The following is a 17,556-nucleotide window of genomic DNA, read 5'->3' on the forward strand; positions in this document are numbered from 1 at the left end:
TGCTGTCTAAAAATCCTTTATAGATTTTCAGGCACATAAGGGATAGAATGGGATATTTTTCAGTATTGATATTAGTGTCTAGGTTTTTTAAATATTCACTGTGGTATTGAAATCAGTATGGAGTATCAAGTATTTTCCATAGTATCAAAATAAAGTCTGAAATTGTGGTACCCTGACAACTGCAATAACTACTTTAACTTAAATCAGAATGAGATCTTGTGATTTCCCTCCACTATTCCCATTGTAAAATACAAATTCAAATGCTCCAATCAAAGTTACATGATTAATTGTATTCAAAACCAAGACTCTGAGTCACAGTTAAGTTTTATTTTAACATAATAGCATCTAACGTCCTTCAATCAGTATTTCTTTGAAGCGACTAATAGAGGATGTTAGCACTTACTGAAAACAAGAGCTTAGTGACATGTGCAACTATATTTGTCAAAAGAAATCTTAAACTCCACCCACACATGTGTTAACCAGTGCTTTAAACATGTACTTTTATTTCAAATGTGTTCTTATGAATATGTTGCCCCATTCTCAGCACCATTAGTCAATTTGAGCCATTCATTTTATGTTTTACAGTCAAATTTAACAGATCTCATTTGAGTTTTCTAATTTGGCCCCATGGTCTTGGTAAAGTGCTGTGTTCAATTGCGTTGGTTTGACTCAGTTTTATTCTTTCCCTGACAGCTCTGCAGGACTTAGGGGGGCTAAACATTTTTTTAATGAACCCAACATAATCATCATTGCAGAATAGAAGTCTCATCAGTGTTGCAAACAATTAATTTATGGCCCAATATCTGTCGTAGCCAACTACTTCTTTGCACTCATGCTTAAACATAAATGCAGCATTTTTGTTGCAATCTGTATTCAGAGTCCAGACTGACGGCAAGGGTATTCATGTTTGTTAAAGTAGCTGGTTGGTGTATTGTGCGATTGGTGCCAGCGCTATAGATCTGATACTAGGGCTGTGTGCCAGACTTCCAGGCTTTTATGAATACTAAACATCATACTGGCTGTTCTTGAATGCAAAAGCCATACATCCTGCAACAAAAGCATACTCATTATTTAATCTGGAGAAACGCTGCGGTTGCACCTGAGCTTTTGCAGCATGTGGCCTTCATCAGCATTATATTTTTGTTGTGATGTCGCTTGCGTACATCTCTACATCAGCCAGTTGTTAACTCACAATGAGGAGTTTCATTATCGGCCGGCCATTAGGGTGCCTTACAACCGGATAAGTGTTGGTTTGATTGCGGAGGCATTCAGTTGGGACAAGATAAGTGCCTAGCGTGACTAAGAGAGTACAAATTGGCACATAGAGTTCTGCTGGAGAGGAAGGGATGGATGTGAGGAGGCTCTGAGAGGAGGGGCCATAGTAAAAATAATCTGGTGCTGACAGAAGAGGAAGCGGTGTCTTTGAAATTGATGATTTAGCAGCAGACAGCCACTTTTGTTCAGGAAAAGTTCACAAACAAAGAGAGCGATACTAAAATAAAGTCTTCAGAGCTTGATACACTTCAAAAACATTTTTTGTGTCAAATGCTAATAAAAATATCCTATTATTAATTTGAAAGGTGCACTGAATGTTGCATGGATATGTTTAATACCATTCCAGGCAAAGCTATAACATTTCCATGGAGACAAACGCATAGTGGCCCCGAGTCTCAAGCAGACAGGAGATTTGCCTTGGCTTTAAATTAATATCATAAATGAATACACAATACACAATATACAAATAAATATATCTTACCTGCCATAATCCTCCTCCTCTTCTATAAACGTGTAGTAAAAGCATAAGAATGAGCTGTGCATCGGGACCGTATATGCACAAAACAAAAGTCAAACTTAGAATGAGAATCAGCTGTGATCTGACACCAGGCGCTTTTCAAGATGCTTTTTGTGCATAATACTGGCCATTAATGTACACATGCATACTGTCACTTAGGCCTGCTGTTATCTTTTGTTGCTATTATTCAAATACAACCTCAATTTACATGCATTATTTTGGCCATACCGCAAACCGCAGTGCTGAGGCATGCACAGTTACCGCAAGGGAAATTGGTTAACCGCAGCAGCCTTAGTATCAATATACTATAGTTTTCACTATTCCTGTTTGTCATATAGTACATTTTATTAGTGGAGGCTGTTGCACTGTTCTGTTGTAAGTCCTGAGCTTTGTAGCGAGCTCAATGCTAAATACCCTGACAGTTCTCTAGTTAGCGGCGTGGGAGCACAGGGGGAGGCAGAGGACACAGAGGAGGGAGGAAGGAAAAGGAAACCACTTTAGATTGTAGAGGATTTACATTTCCGAATGTAAGCTCCCTCCCTTTACACAGTCTGAATGTCTCCTGTTCTTCCGTTCCCCCCTCTCGCTCCTCACCCTTTCCCCAATACTATGGTCTTAAGCCTGTGGCCTGGACTCTGCGGCTCTGGAGATTAGATGGTGCTACAGAAGTGTGCGTGTTTATCTGGTTGTGTAAATCTGCTTGGTGCATACACATTTTGGCATATGAAGATCTGTGTGTGCTTTGTTATCATTTGATATTCATAACTGATGTGTCTGACAGGGCTGACTGAGCAAGATGGATTTGATGTGAATGTGTGGATGAGGCGCAGATGGGAAGGAAAGGCCACAGATGAGTCTAATCTCAGTTCGCCGTTTCCTGAAAATATCCTTATTATTCAGACAAGCGTCATTTGCATCCGACTCAAGCGGGCAACTCTAAATGTAAATGTGTAAATAATAGGTTGGTCAGTGTGGGAGGAGTGATGGAGGAAGCTGTCCATCAGCTCAAGTGTCCTTCAGTCCACTGCAGCCGGAGCTGAGCAGATTTTCACTCATACTTGACCTATGGCTTCACTGAGAAATATAGCCTTTTTCTCAAATTTTGTTTCCAGATGACTCAGCATTTATATTCAATACAGGATGTCTTTGCATTGAAAGCAATACAGCTGGGAAAGGACAATGTTAACATTTAAAACTGTCAAATAATCCTTTCATTTTTTGTCCACTAGCACAGCTATAAATCACTTTTTCAGGCAAGGAAGTGGACCACCCTCACACAGCCAATCAGCTTTCATCCCAAAACATCATATAGCAACGCACGTTTGCGCTGATGAAATGTTTGCAATGTCTTTTTGACACAATGGGCTATGTGCACAGCGGTTCTTACAGCTAATGCTAACTTTTATTAAAACGTAAAATAAACAACTACAGTTATATTTTAAAGTAAAGACTGTCTGATTGTTTTTTTGTATGAATATTTAAGTTTGTTATATGTAATTGTTTTATTCCTCAACAGTAGAATTAGCGTTAGCATTGAGACACGTTCACGTCCCTTTATAAACAAAAGTTTGGCTCATTTGATCAGCCAGCAGCTTGTCTCCGCCTCCTTCTAGCTCAAAGCCTCATCGTGCCGCTATACAGTGCTCGTAAATGGAATATGCTTTTACAAGCAAAGGAATATCGTAAAGACTGCTGTCAAGACAAAGGTGCACGGCTCAAAACTCTTAAAAGGCTGTGCACTGTGCAGCCTTTGTGAGAGACCAGAGGGGAGACGTACGTCCTGTACTGAATCCACTGAGAGACACAGGGGTCGAGACATCTAACTTCAGACGGAACATTTTTACATTTTTAAAGGCATGAAACTAAAATGTAACTACGGTTCTATGACTCTCGGATGACCAACAGATTCATTCAGCGCTTCCTGACTCTGGCGGTCAGTAGGGATGATATAGAACCCCATTAGGACAATGCACAATATTAAATACATTTTAAATCCTTGGTAAACAATTATTTCCTTCACTTGTATTGAGTGAAAAGAAGAGCCCAAATTGTTTGCAGTTTTATAGCCTTTTTATTGTCTATATTTTAGCCATAATTAAAACAATAGCCAATTTTGGGGTTCTCGTTAACAAGCAAAAGCTTTGCCATTTTATGCTCCTAATTAGCTTCAAGATGAATTACAATTTCAGAAAAAGCGCCATATTGTACTTGGCTGACTGTATTCATGAGAGTTTCTTGAACAAATATGTGCAAGTTGTATCATCAAAAGTGTTGGGCTAAATGAAAAGTATAAATATTTGTGTGTGTGGAGCAGATCTGGCTCTGAACGCAGCTTGCTCCCTTTGAATAATAAAAAACTCTGTGCTTATCAGAAAAAACATGGCTTCCATCTCGGCATAAGTTAACAAGAACAGATGTCCTGAATCAAGTCTGTGTAGTTTCTCTGTTACTTATAGGGCTGTTACTACTGCTGCTTTGCAAATGTGGATTATTTGATTGTGTTAGCATCTCCCCCCACTCAAAAACAGATGCCGTTTCATGTACTCAAGTCACTTAAAACTTCCACACAAAATACAACTTCAGTTTCTTGCTGTCGGGCCCCATTTTCGAGAGTTACTGCAAGTGAAGATTGATTTGAGTGTGTTCTGACTTTTTGTCCTTCTGCGCTTCCTGTTGGGCGTAGAGCACATCCCCATTTCATCAACAATTTGACAAATACTGCCCGTACTCTCACGCCATGGCTCCTATAAAGAACAGAGACTGACGAAGACCCATTCACCTCTCCACTTTATTCCTTTGAGCAAGACGCTGAATCATTTTAATCGTGGCATTAGTGCGAGGATTTTTCTTGTTGTCTCTTGCTGGGGAAGCATATAGTATTGACCATGTCTATAGGAGCACCATTATATGCCGAAAGATTTAGAGTGCTATGGAGATAAAATTACCTCACCAGTGCCATTGGGATATACTGTGTCAGTAGGCAGCCACAGTATACATTTAAACATTCTTTCTTTTACTAAGCAGTCACACTCTGCACTTTAGTATATGCAATGTAGGGCATGAGTACAGGGAGGAACATGATGAGGGTTGGCTTTGAAACTGTGCAGGATTAATGTTGCGTAAATGTGCAGATTTTCATTGAAGAAAGCAACATGCACCAAAAAAGGAGAACAAAGTATTTATTATGTAGGCGTGATAAAGTATATGGCATGGAAAGTGTTCATAGTTAATATCCTGTATTTCCCAAGGTTTTCCTTTATGTCATTTTACCAAGTTTTTGCTTTGGTGGCTGGTTTGTTTGCATAACATGAACTTTATTTAGTTTGTAAAGTTGTAAGTAACATTTGAGAGGTGGGTTTTGGGTTAGATAACATGGTCCAAGGTCTGTGCACAGATTCGTTTTTGCCTGAATGGTTTTCAGAATGATTAGAGAAGCTAATACACCTACCAAGATATTACACTATAATGGAGCATTTTCCCGTATATTGTATTCATATTATTCAGAGTATTAAGGTTTGTTCATTTTAGTCCGTCTCTAACTTTGACAGAATCCATTTTCGCTCATTTACACATTTTACTGCCAGTACTCAGTCAAAACTTAACTTCATGTGAAAGCTGTCACATCCTCCAGGTTTCATTTGACACCCATCTGTGGGATCTGTCATTAAATTAATGATGACTTGACTTCATTATGACACCTTCTTTGATTTATTAGATGTTGCTTTTTGACATGAACTATATGTGGTTTTGCCCTGTGACATGTGTGCAGTTCCTATATCATTTGTCTTCTGTGCTTATTTGTTACGTTCCACTGACCCTCTCTGCCTCATGTGTGCAGGTTATGGCTTTGTGGACTTCGACAGCCCTGCAGCGGCACAGAAGGCTGTGGCTTCACTCAAAGCCAGTGGAGTCCAAGCACAGATGGCCAAGGTAAACCAACTCTCTGATCAAACACTGAGTATTTTACATTAATCCAAGGCAAAGATAAGGCTGCTCTTTCTGTTAACATGAGCTCATGTGAGATTAATAGCTGCAGCTTTTATTATATCAAAAGATATTGAGCGAGGCTATGATGGAGTTATTGATTAACAACTATGGTCATGATGAGATCATCGATCACATCCTGGAAAGATGGGTAGAAATGGACTGAAGATGTTTTCCTCCCACAACACATCACTTCCTTTCATAGAGACTTTTATAGACATTCCACATAAATATTTTTGTACAATAAAATTCATTTGAAAGCCAACCTTGTCTCTTAAAGTGAATGCGCTTGTGTATCTTCATTTTATATTTATTTTTGTCCTCAATTTCCCATTGAAAGTTGGTCTATATACAGTATATCTTTGACATGCCATGCGACTGTTCCTTGCCCCATTAAGGCTCAAAGTTGTTGGGTTGAACTGAGAATACATAGATGAATGGATGAATACACAGGAGCAACACCTGAATATTTTTTATTTTTTATTTTAGGCAGCTTGTGTTACCATCCTATCAAGAAAATTGCCCATATGATTTATGCTCACCCTTGAGACTTTTCTAAACGAGAAACTGTGCCAACTAAATTGTCACTCTGACTTGCAATGGCTGTATCTCTCGTGTATACATGCCCAGGTATAAAAAGAGCTTGCATTATTCTCTGTGTGAAATCCACATTGACACAGTGGCAGTGCGCCCCTTTTTTCTTGTCTCCAAAAGCACATTTAGGCTTGTGTCTGCATGTCACTGGGAAAACGCGCTGCCAAAACATGTGGGCCTAAGCAGCACAATCACATTAGCCTGCTCCGCTTGTGAGAGAAAGATACTGAATAGCCTGCCTTTGCTTTTAGATTCATTAAAGCTGTATCGCGGCATACTTCCCCATTTATAAATGAGAGGGCCGCGCAATTAAAATGGGCCAGTCTTCAGACACCGGGAGCATCCTATTGAATTAAACAGCAGCAGGCCTCTGAGCCACCTTTGCCTTGCTCTTCTATTAAAGCTCTTTTCATTAAACTTCCATCTCGTATTCTGTTCCTAACGGCTTGGAGGGCATTGGGAGAAAAGCTAGTGTTGATGTGTTTAGCTGTTATTAAAGCAAGAGGAGCCCTCGTCTCTGCAGAGTTGAGCTTTCCACAGGGATGTAATGGAGGGCAAGGAGTCGATTCGAAATTAAATTACTCACACATCTTACAGGTTTACGGACTAATTATGCAAAGAGCTGGTGTCCTGGCTAACTTTTTTCTTGCATCTGTTTGGTTGAAATATAGTTGCATTCTGGATGAATGACATAACTACAGTTGGACAAATTGTTCACTTCATTTCCAAGACTCTATAGTCCGACACTTTTATTTCACTGGTTTTCAAGCTGTTCCCTCTGCAGTTTGAGTATTTGTTTTATTTAGAGACAAATCTAATATTCATTTGGCTTGAGCAATATTTATAATTACTTTATCAATCTTTTTTTTTTTTCTTTTTTTTTAAGACCTGTTTGACCCATTTTTAGGATGTCCAGATCACTTCAATGCATTGTTTGAATAACTCTTATGCATGGTAATAAATTAAGGCTAAACATTTACTATTTGTATTTAAAGGCTATGAATTTGAAGTATACAATGCAAACAAGCAGAATATTTAAGCATCTGTTTGAAGATGCATTATTTAACTTTTCTTGTGGGGGGACACTTGCTCCTTGGAGATCTATTACGTTCCCTGGAATGTTCCACTGTATGACATAAAACACTTTATTGTCAAAAAGAAGCTTAATGATCATTGCAGACAAGGTAACTTGTCTTCATAAATTCACAGTGCTGTTTGCAAATTTCAAATCAAAATCTTTGCTTACTAGACAAAATACTTTGTGTTTGCGGCTTCCTTTCCTGTCCATAAAAAGTTATAACGTTATAATGAATGGGTGGCTCGGATACAGATCCAGTTTCCGTGTAGCGTCTCGTAAAATATATGTGCCCTTTACTTGATTGAAAGGAAGTTAATAAAATTGAAGCAGGTCTGTTTTCTCTGGCTGTCTTCAACTTGACCCGGCATCCAGGGTAATGCACAGAGATGATTATGTTTTTTACCGTTACCATTACCATTTTATTCTGATCATAATATTTGGAGATGAGCCAATTCTGCTACAGCGTGAATGTTTAAGGAACAAAATGTGTTTACAGCCGCCAAGCCTAACACAAGAAACGACCCGCTGCGATCCTCAATATGTGAGATACGCGGGGGGTGGAGTCTGCCTGGGAGGCTAAATTCAGGGCAAAGAATCTGAAATAGCATCAAATACCCACTGGAGGAACACTTACCCGCACAGTGTCTGAAATGTCAACTTTACGTGTACGTTACGACACCTTCCTGACATTATACAAGAAATACTAATTAGAATTAGATGTAACATTGAGGCGTGATGGGCTGAAACAAATATATGTATATCTGAGAAAAATCTGTTCTCAAGTAAATGTGCTGTCACTGAAATATCACTGTATATTACTCAAGTACAAGTACAGACATAGTAATTGAGTCATTGCTACCATCTCTACACATTTGCCCGTCAGTACTTCTTCCATTTGTGTCTCTTTGTACAACTACTATTTATTCTACTTCCATTTCTGTTCAACGTAAGCAAATAAATCACTATAAATGTGCACTAACTGTAGTGGTGAAGTGTCTGCTTTTCTCTATGGACACGTTTTTGCTTTCTTTCACTTGTAATTACTGCGTCTTACTGTGAACATCCCAGCCCAGCCTCGCCACATAATTTGACCTGTAACTTGGCTTTGTGGCGGTACCTGCTCGTCTCCATGACAATAGACAAGTTTAATTGTGGAAGAGGAAAAGCAATAACATCTCCAGAGTCTCAAAGTTGTGGACACTCCAAAGGAAAATATAAAGTGCACCATTAAAATATGATCACTTCTTATACCACTTCATGTACACTTTTCCCACCAGTACTAGATATTTTGGTCACACTTTAGTTTAGGGACCACATGTTAATAGACAACTAGTAAAAAAGGGCATATTAAGTGCTTCATTAGATATTTGTTGTTTGTATTTAAGTAATTTTTAATGCTTTCTTTTGTCCATGGCTATATTTTACAAATACTCAGCCATCAACTTTTTGCTTTCCATGAATATTCTTAATTACTGTTCATGAGCATTATTATCATGTGTTTTGTAAATACTAATAGCTGAATAACCACTAATAACAGCTTAGTTTGCACGGTGAGTTCTCTAAACCGTTTATTTATTGCGGTAGAATCGATTCTTCCTATTCTCCCTTGTTCTCCTGATGTGTTGTGGTGACAGAGTAAATGGGAGCAGATGAAAGTGGAAAAAGTGTGTTGGTGTTTGCGCTTTGGTCTTTGTAATTACTGTTGACCTGAGAGATGATTATTGCTACAGCGACACTCCTCCGCTGCCGCACCTCCGCTCTCTCAGACAGGCTCTCCGTCTGACTCCACTCACTTCTGTCACCAGCAAATGAGCCCGTTACATAAGCCCAGCACAGGTTTTGGTTTTGTGTGATATAGAAAAGTAATAGGTAACACTTTATAATGACCACATTTTTTACAGCCTTAATTAAGCATGAACAAAGAATTTGGTAATAGTGAACAAGTAGTTTATTAAGAACGATTTAGGCTTAGTATCTACTAATTAATACCCTAACTCCTAAGCATGATAATTATGATGTTGTTATTATAGTGGTACAAAATAATGTACTGTACTGTAATTTTCCCCCCATCCGTTCTAAATTTCTATTCATGGGTTTTAGCTTCCTGTTGATAAGCGGCCCATGGAGAGGACATCGTTAAAGTCACATGTACTTTGATAAGAGTAATTTATGATTCTGAATGCTGTTGCAAAATGCTAATACATGAATGAATTGTGACGGCCATAGATACTGGTAAAAGCTCTAACCGCCTAATGCGAAATGAAAAACGTATAATTAAATATAATGATGTAACGTTCATTTTATACTAATCAAAGTAAATCTAGAGTATGGTTACGATACTTAACTATATTGTGACTATAAAGTATATTACCATGTGTTGTTAACAGTGACAGTTTGGGCTAAACAAGAAACAAAATACAGCAAAGTACAAAGTGCTGGGAGCTCATTAGCTTTAATTAATTTGTTTGGATTGCTAAAAAGGAGTGTAGCGGTTCAAATTAAAATGGCTAACATGTAAATTAGCTCTTTGGTTTAATTAAAATGTACTCAAGTCTAAAGTAGAAATGCCAACCACATTATTAGATGTAATTGATACAGGCAATTTTAATTAATAGAAAACCTAGGCCCGTATGTGCTATGTTTTTGCCTGTATTGAAGTGTCCTTGTGTTAAATCATAACATCACTAATGTGCTTAATCAATGCAAGTTTCATTAAGTTTAGAGTAGACTGTGCTTTGTAAAATGTTGTAAGCTTGTTTTCATTGAACAAACTCTGAAGGTTTCTTAGCCTTTTGAGCTCTGATTTGCTGGATTAAAAACTGTTCCTCTTTTGTTCTACGTAAGATAATTATTATATTGACATTTCACTTAAAATATTAGTCCTCCCAAGATAAAAATCTATTGGCTCTTTCTATTTGTTCTAGGTGATGGATAATTAGGACCGCCGCCATAGCAATTAACAATTTAAAACAAAATAAATCATTTGAAGTTTAGTTTATTTATTTTATTTCACATGGACCATGTACAGGAGCATTAATCAAAGCAAACATTGAAGCTTGTATGGGATGGTTTAGATGGTTCTCAAAATGTATTTACACTCGGCAAGGTGGATGAAGTGTCTTGCCTAAGGACTCATTGATAGTGTGCACTAGAGCCACTATTGCCCCACAATTTGAATTTTTAATTGTTATGGCAACTGTGTTCATTTCACTCTGTAACCCAACCAATTTATGAAATATTATTTATTATGTTTACTGTAGTTGCATTATACGTTTAATGCCTTATAGTACTATTAGAATAATAGTGACTAACAACTCTATGTTGATGGGTTTTATTCAGTAGCAGGCGGTGACGTTTATGATTATGGATTTGCACAGTGCACTACAACAGTCAAGGTCACTTGGAGAGATGACTCCACCAGCTGCAGCTCTTCACACTTCTTGGCTACCTTTCTGTTCACTCTTTAGCTTTGTCCTTGTAACTCTACCTTTTCTGACCTTTATGTCTTATTTTGGCCCAGTTTCTTCTTTAATGCGACCCCTTGTGCCCCTCTGTTCTGGATGTGCTTGTGTGGGGCAGATACAGGATCCTCCAGGGTCATTACTGCAGGGTGAAGTCAGGACACACAGAAAGGCGATAAAGGTTGGGACACTTACTGTAAACACTTGATTTTACAGTAGTTTTACCAAGCCTTACTCAGGAGAGCTGATTCTTGTGCTGTCCTAGTTTCCTCAGTATAGAAAATGTATTATCTTACACATCTTTCACATTTTAGACTGGTTATTTGGTTGTATTCTTTTCTATTCACATTAATTGGTAATGTTGTTATACTCACAACTTACACATTATTCTACCTGTTTCAAACATGAACATCAACTCTATGTACATTTTCTGGTGGAGGGTTTACCACCTGCTTGTCTCCCTGGAGATGTTACTTTGCCTTGACTGTTCTATGGCATGAAACTGTATTAGATATTAAATGTGTATTAGATAAGCATTTGATGTCACGAGGCCAAGTTACAGGTCAGAACTGTGGAGAGGCAAATTTTAATGGAATTATTTTAATAGCCATTCACCTTATTCCAGAAGTCCTTCCGGGCGCCGCCATACCACATAATCCTTCTTCTGGTTGTATTAGTTAACACAGGGCTGTTGACCTCGAGAGAAAAAAAGTTCTACACAGACTAAAAAGCAGTTTTTGAGCCGCCCGGATTGTTTACATGAACATTGGATATTTTACACAAATCAATCTACTTTATAGCATATTTAGGGGCAAGACTTTTCCCTCTTTCTCCATTTAAAGCAATGGAGCTTTCGCTGGACGGGAAGTGCGATTGCAATGGTAGTGCAGATCCGTGGAAGAAAAGGAAAAAGTGAGCGGGGCAAAATAAGGTCAATAAGAATTTAATAATTTAATTAATCATCAAAAATTGACGCTTTAATCATGAATTGACATGTATTAATTACACGGTCTGTTGAGACCAAATACGCTCTTTTCGATTGCGCAATCAGGCTTACCTGAAAGAATGAGGAAAGTACAGGAGCAGTGCTGATATCACATAAACATCCATAAATTCTCACGTGGACGAGCACAGATTACTCAGCGGCTGATGTTTACGAGCGCGGAGCATTGGTGAGTGGTTCGGCTTTGCTCCGCCCGGCAGAACAAATCAAAGACGCTGTGGAGATAAATAAAGGTCGAATGTGCTAAAATGAGTCAAATGGGCCAAATTTCCCACCAAACCTCTACAGAACACTGGAAGACGCCAGGCCAACACCAGCAACTTGTATCTGCCACCACAAGAGCCTTGTGAGGGAGTTTTTAATCAACTGACAGCACACACAAAAAAACATAAACAAAACATAAATTATAGATAATAAACTGAGTTCGATACTATGGAACATTCCAGGCAAAGCAATAACATTGCCATGGTGACACTCGGGTGGTGAATTTTTACCAAGTCCATGTGCCTGACAATCACACACGATTATGTTGGAACACAATCTATTTACATTTGACAAAGAATTTAGATATTGTTTTGTTTAAAATAACGGAATGATCTCTGCCTTTACATTCAACTGCTGTAATGTTTCAACCCTTGCTCATTGTTGAACCTATAGATTAATTATTGTGTCTTTTCCCCACTGTTTGTACCATCCTCATGGTTCAAGGTAGAGCCAGTGGCTGGGAACACACATCATAAATCACATTCACTTAAAGAGCGCAGGACAGTGCAGTGGCCAAGGGCGTTTACAAAGGCTTCACAAGTTGCTGCTTTTGTCCGCGTGTGAACCTGCATGTCTCTGTGAAGCCGGACCACCTCTGGACCAACAAAGAGAGGAGGAGTACAATGGAGAGAAAGGAGCAGAGGAGAAGAGTGGGAGGCAGTGGAAACCCAATCGAATTAAACGTAATCTGGCCTGAATGTGCACAACCATCAGCTGCTCTCCAATCTTATTAACCCTGCATTACCAGCCAGCCGTGTGTGCCTGTGTGTCCGCGCTGTGTGAGTGTGTGTGGGGCGGGAGGAGTTAAGTGGATAAGTGATAAAAGAGGAGGAAGAGATGGACAAGATGGCGGACGAGAGAGCGCGTAAGAGGACAGGGGATGGATAGAGAAACGGGAGATGGAGCAAAATATAGGTTCGGTGTGATTAATAGGGTGCGAGAGGAGCGTGAAAGGAAATAAAAAGATTTGTGGTGATAACAGTAATCAGCATGATATGGTGGCACATGGTAGTTAAGGCCAGTGGTAACATCAAGCTGTCTTTTGCATCAATGAGTCGTAAATAAGTGGTTTAATAGAGATAAATGTGTTTTCCAATAGATTACAGTCACTGATATGATTAAGTCAAGCTTATATATGCCATAGCTTTTATTTTAAAAAAAGACAAGGTTAAATAGCGGGCAATATTTAAAACTAGAGACGGCAAAATATCTAATTGCAATTTTTCTGACAAACATTGCGATTAGAGTTGAGTTTTAATTGGATTATGATACAGTACTAATACAAGAATCACATACATGGAGCATATTTGTAGGTTTAACTGTTAGCAGCAGGTTTTACACAGAATTAGACAGGATATTTTGTTTTTTGCGAAGGACTTAAATAATTGCTGTCTTTGTAATTTGCTAATTGAGGCCATTTTAATTTCAATTTGCTTGTGATTTATCTTGCAGCCCTAATTTAAAAGCTTTTACCTTATGGATCTATATGTCGTCTGATAGATTTTAATTTTTGAATGGAACATTAAGTACACACTGGCAGAGTGGTTAGCCCTGTGATTAACTAGCCAATGTCTGGTCAATGGGGGACGGCCCATATAGTGTGGCTATAGAGTAGGATCAGGACAGTACAGTAGTTCTAAGGCGTAGTTTTACATAAGATACACAACAGCATACCTCATACTCCCAAAGCAATTCATTTAACTGGCACTTGCAAATGCTTTAGATAATACTTGGAAAGTGGATAATTTTAAAGTTATTTCATACATAAAGCTTGCCAAAACAAAAACAAAAAGGTAAGACCAATTAAGGGCAGTCACGCTGACAGGTCATAGTGAGGCCTGAGAGTATTATGAACTGCACTTGGCAGACATTCAGTCTGCTTTCTTGGATTTGCCAACATCTTTGTGTGCTGCATGGGACGCTGTCCAAAGTTTGCATCGTGACCCCTTTGCTGCTGCTGCTGGCTCTTGTTCATGCTCCAGTTCTGTGGCCGTCCAAGTCCAACACATTGTAATGTTTGGTTCCATATATAGGAGAATTTAAAGATTCACACCATGTTGGGTAAGAGGCTGAATATTCCTGCTCTTACGATTAATCCCAACCCGAGCATTGCATTACTCATTGAAGTTCTATGGAGCCTAAATGTCTTAGGACAGCACTAAATATTCTGGGAAATTCAAACTAGTTATCTGGGTCAACAAGAAATAACATGCTGCCAATTTATTTATTTTTTTTTCCTTAAACTACCGTAAATGTTTATGTATTGATATTTCCCTGATTTTATTTTTACAATATTGACAATATTAAATAACTTGAAGCCTGGCTTACACTGAAAAGTATTTTAATGCTTGACAATGTTACAAAGCAGAAAGAAAATAATTTCGTCTTTCCACATTCCTTTGTAATGGAAATGTCTTTTATTCATTTGGGGTGGTAATTTACAAAAAACAAATCAGACTGCCATGTGTTTTTAAATGTAATACAAATATCCCCTTTTATTTGCTAAATAATATCTGTAGAAATACTGTAGTCGCAAAAGCAAACATACTTGTAAAATTATAACAAGCTCCCATTAACCACAACCAGATGCAATGCTTTATTTCCATTGGCTGTAAACACAGAGCTATTATACTGTGCAATATATAATCCATTACGTATTCAGATTCAAAAGATTCAAGTCCAATAAATCAGATCCAAGCACTGACTGTTCATTTCCACATGCCAATCTCCCCACAGCACGAATCGGTTCAAATACATTTTCTCAAAAAACAGGCAATCATTACCTGTTATCTTTGATCTTTTCACTTCAGTTGCTTATGAGCCGGTGATGTCTCATTTAGACATTAAAGCTCACGGCTTTTCTTTCCCCGTAGTTTCACCCCTGGGAGAGAGTACGTAAAACAAAGAGGGGAAAAAACCGGCATGTGAGGAATACGAGTAGGCACTACAGCAGGCACATCAAGAGTGGGGGTGGTGCTTCGGTTTGATAGAGAAACAGCGCTATAAGGACGGAGATCACTGGAAAACACTATAAAACGCCTCTCCTCGCATTCTGGCCCCCGGTGGAATTAGCCTTTGAGTGGGCTGCTGCGGCTGCCTCTGGATGGATGGAGGAAGAGGAAGAGGATAGAGAGATTGATGGTGGGTGGCAGTGGGAAGCCCAACTGTAGAGAGGGAGGGATGGAGTGGGCCGCTTGAACTGTGCAAAAGGGAACTGGAGAAGGAGGCAGCTATAGAAGACGATTGAGCGACGTCTTTCTCAAAGGGGTGTATGGGAACCGCTTTCTGACGCTAGGGGCTCTTTAACTTAAGTGGCACAAGAAGTTATTTGCAGTTTAGATTCAAAGAAATGAAGGATTTGCTTGATTTCCGTGAGAATGATTAGTATAGTTACAGATTAAAACAGATATAGACTATACTGTGGATAATATCACACACATGTTATAGTCTCTGATTATTTGAAACTTGATGCTGTTTATATTCTATTTATTTATTTATTTTACAGGTTGTGGCTTTACTTTTTTTTTCTTCTAGGTTTAAATCAATAATAAATAATACATAATAAAAAACTTTTATAGAACTTTTCCTGACACTAAAACGCTTTACAATACAAGAGAAACAAAGTAAAAACACAAAAACTATTTAGGAATTGAGGAATTGCCCTTCAGGACAGTCAAAGTTTAGTCCTTGATTTCTGTAATTATTCACACTCAATTTGCACACGTTTTTGTCCTGTTTTTTAATGTACATTCATGTAGTATTGTCTTTACCGTTCAGCCTTAACATCTATTAAATACAATAATGTAATACCGTACTTTAGATGTGATTTGGCATTAAAGATAAAGTCCTACACTTCCTGCACAATGCAAATAAAGTCTTACTAATGACAGCAGGGAAAGCCCATAAAATGCCCCTTTGGTTTATGGGGAAGATATGAAGTCAGAATCTCTTTCCCGATTGGTTGTTGCAAGCGGCAGATGTCTCATTGTTATTGGTGGCCAGGCGTGTTTGTTGTTTGTCATTGGCCAGACAGCGGAGTCGGCGAGATTCACAATCCAACGGCATAATTTTGGCTATCAATCAAACTTTGTGGACAGCAGTAGCCAAACTGTTCCTCCACAAGCAGAGATGGAGCGCAAGCCGGAGCTTTCAAGGCGGAATATCACAAATCAAATGCTGTAACCTTTTAGTATGTCTGCGTCGGCACATGCCCACTGCAAGCCAATGAGAGCGCATCTACTCCAGTCTCTTGTCGTTATATCGTTTGACTTTATCGTTGGCTTTTTTTTTCTCACATCTTTGTTCCTTTACCACCCCACTGTGGCTTATTGTGCATGCCGGTCACACCATCTAACTTTATTCATCTGAGCAAGAAAACAGAGGAGATTTATGATGATGTCTTAAGTGAGGCACCTGGCATGGCTTCAGCTCTACCACCATTTACGGGCACAACAGATTTACATGCATGCATGGCTCTGCAGTTAGCGCTAAAGATAACACCAGCGGTTTTATCACGCAACAACAAATTAGCCCAGGTTTCAGGAGAGTTGACTGTTCGCATGCAAACTAGGACCGCAGCAAAAGATTGTTTTAGTAGTCAACTATTCAGCTATTCTTTTTTTTTCTTTTTTCAATGAATCGACTAAATGATTTTGTAGACTTTTTATATATAACTATTTTCAGTTGACATTTTGATTTAATCATGCCACTGTCTTTGTTATAAAAGGTACTTTAGTAGGTGTATGGAGTCTGTATTGTCCAGATAACAGATTATGATGATCAGAATAGATAAGTTTGCAGTTCAAATGGTTCTGTTCATGTTAAGCCCTTTTGAATATTTAGCAAAAGGTTTTATCATTGTGTAATTATACTTCCTAAAACATAATATCTGACTGCAATAAAAAGGATAACGTATTGTGCGTTGTTAATTAATGTATTCATTCTTGCAGTCTTACTTTCATACTTCTTCCCTTATTTCGGTGTAATCCCTCATTCGTCCAGGCGTGTTCCATAGTAGAAAAAGCTTCAGTTGTAGTCATCTGGACTCAGTTAGAAAAAGGTTTCGACTCTCATCCAAACGTTTCGACTCTCATCCAAGAGTCATTGTCAATAAAAGAATTTAGGTCGAGAACTCCGATATTTATACTATTCTGTGGTAAGTCCAGCCCATTGGGAGGAGCCTTCCTGAAGAGGAAAGAGTTGTTTGTTACAACAGAAACTTACCCTCTTGGTATCTACCGAGCCTATTCAACCCTTTAAAAACCCTTCAAAAACAGAGCAATTTAGTTTATTCGATCCAATGCAGTGAAGAAAGCTGTAAAGAACGTTACATAGGTGAGACTAAACAGCCTCTACACAAGAGGCTCTATCAGCACAGAAG

The 17,556-nt window shown here is 38.6% G+C and overlaps 1 protein-coding gene across 1 annotated transcript in view; it reads left to right on the forward strand.

Annotated features, from left to right (window-relative positions):
- LOC140374518 (RNA-binding motif, single-stranded-interacting protein 3-like) overlaps positions 1-17,556 on the forward strand; it is a 142,170-nt gene that overhangs the window by 48,759 nt on the left and 75,855 nt on the right. The window contains exon 4 of the mRNA XM_072461445.1: positions 5,631-5,722. Within this exon, the coding sequence (XP_072317546.1) occupies positions 5,631-5,722 (92 nt within the window). The remainder of the gene's footprint in view (positions 1-5,630; positions 5,723-17,556) is intronic.

Source organism: Eucyclogobius newberryi, unplaced genomic scaffold, assembly GCF_026437365.1.
Source record: "Eucyclogobius newberryi isolate DKJ021-1_F unplaced genomic scaffold, fEucNew1.0.hap1 SCAF_3, whole genome shotgun sequence".
Classification (NCBI taxonomy): Eukaryota; Metazoa; Chordata; class Actinopteri; order Gobiiformes; family Gobiidae; genus Eucyclogobius; species Eucyclogobius newberryi.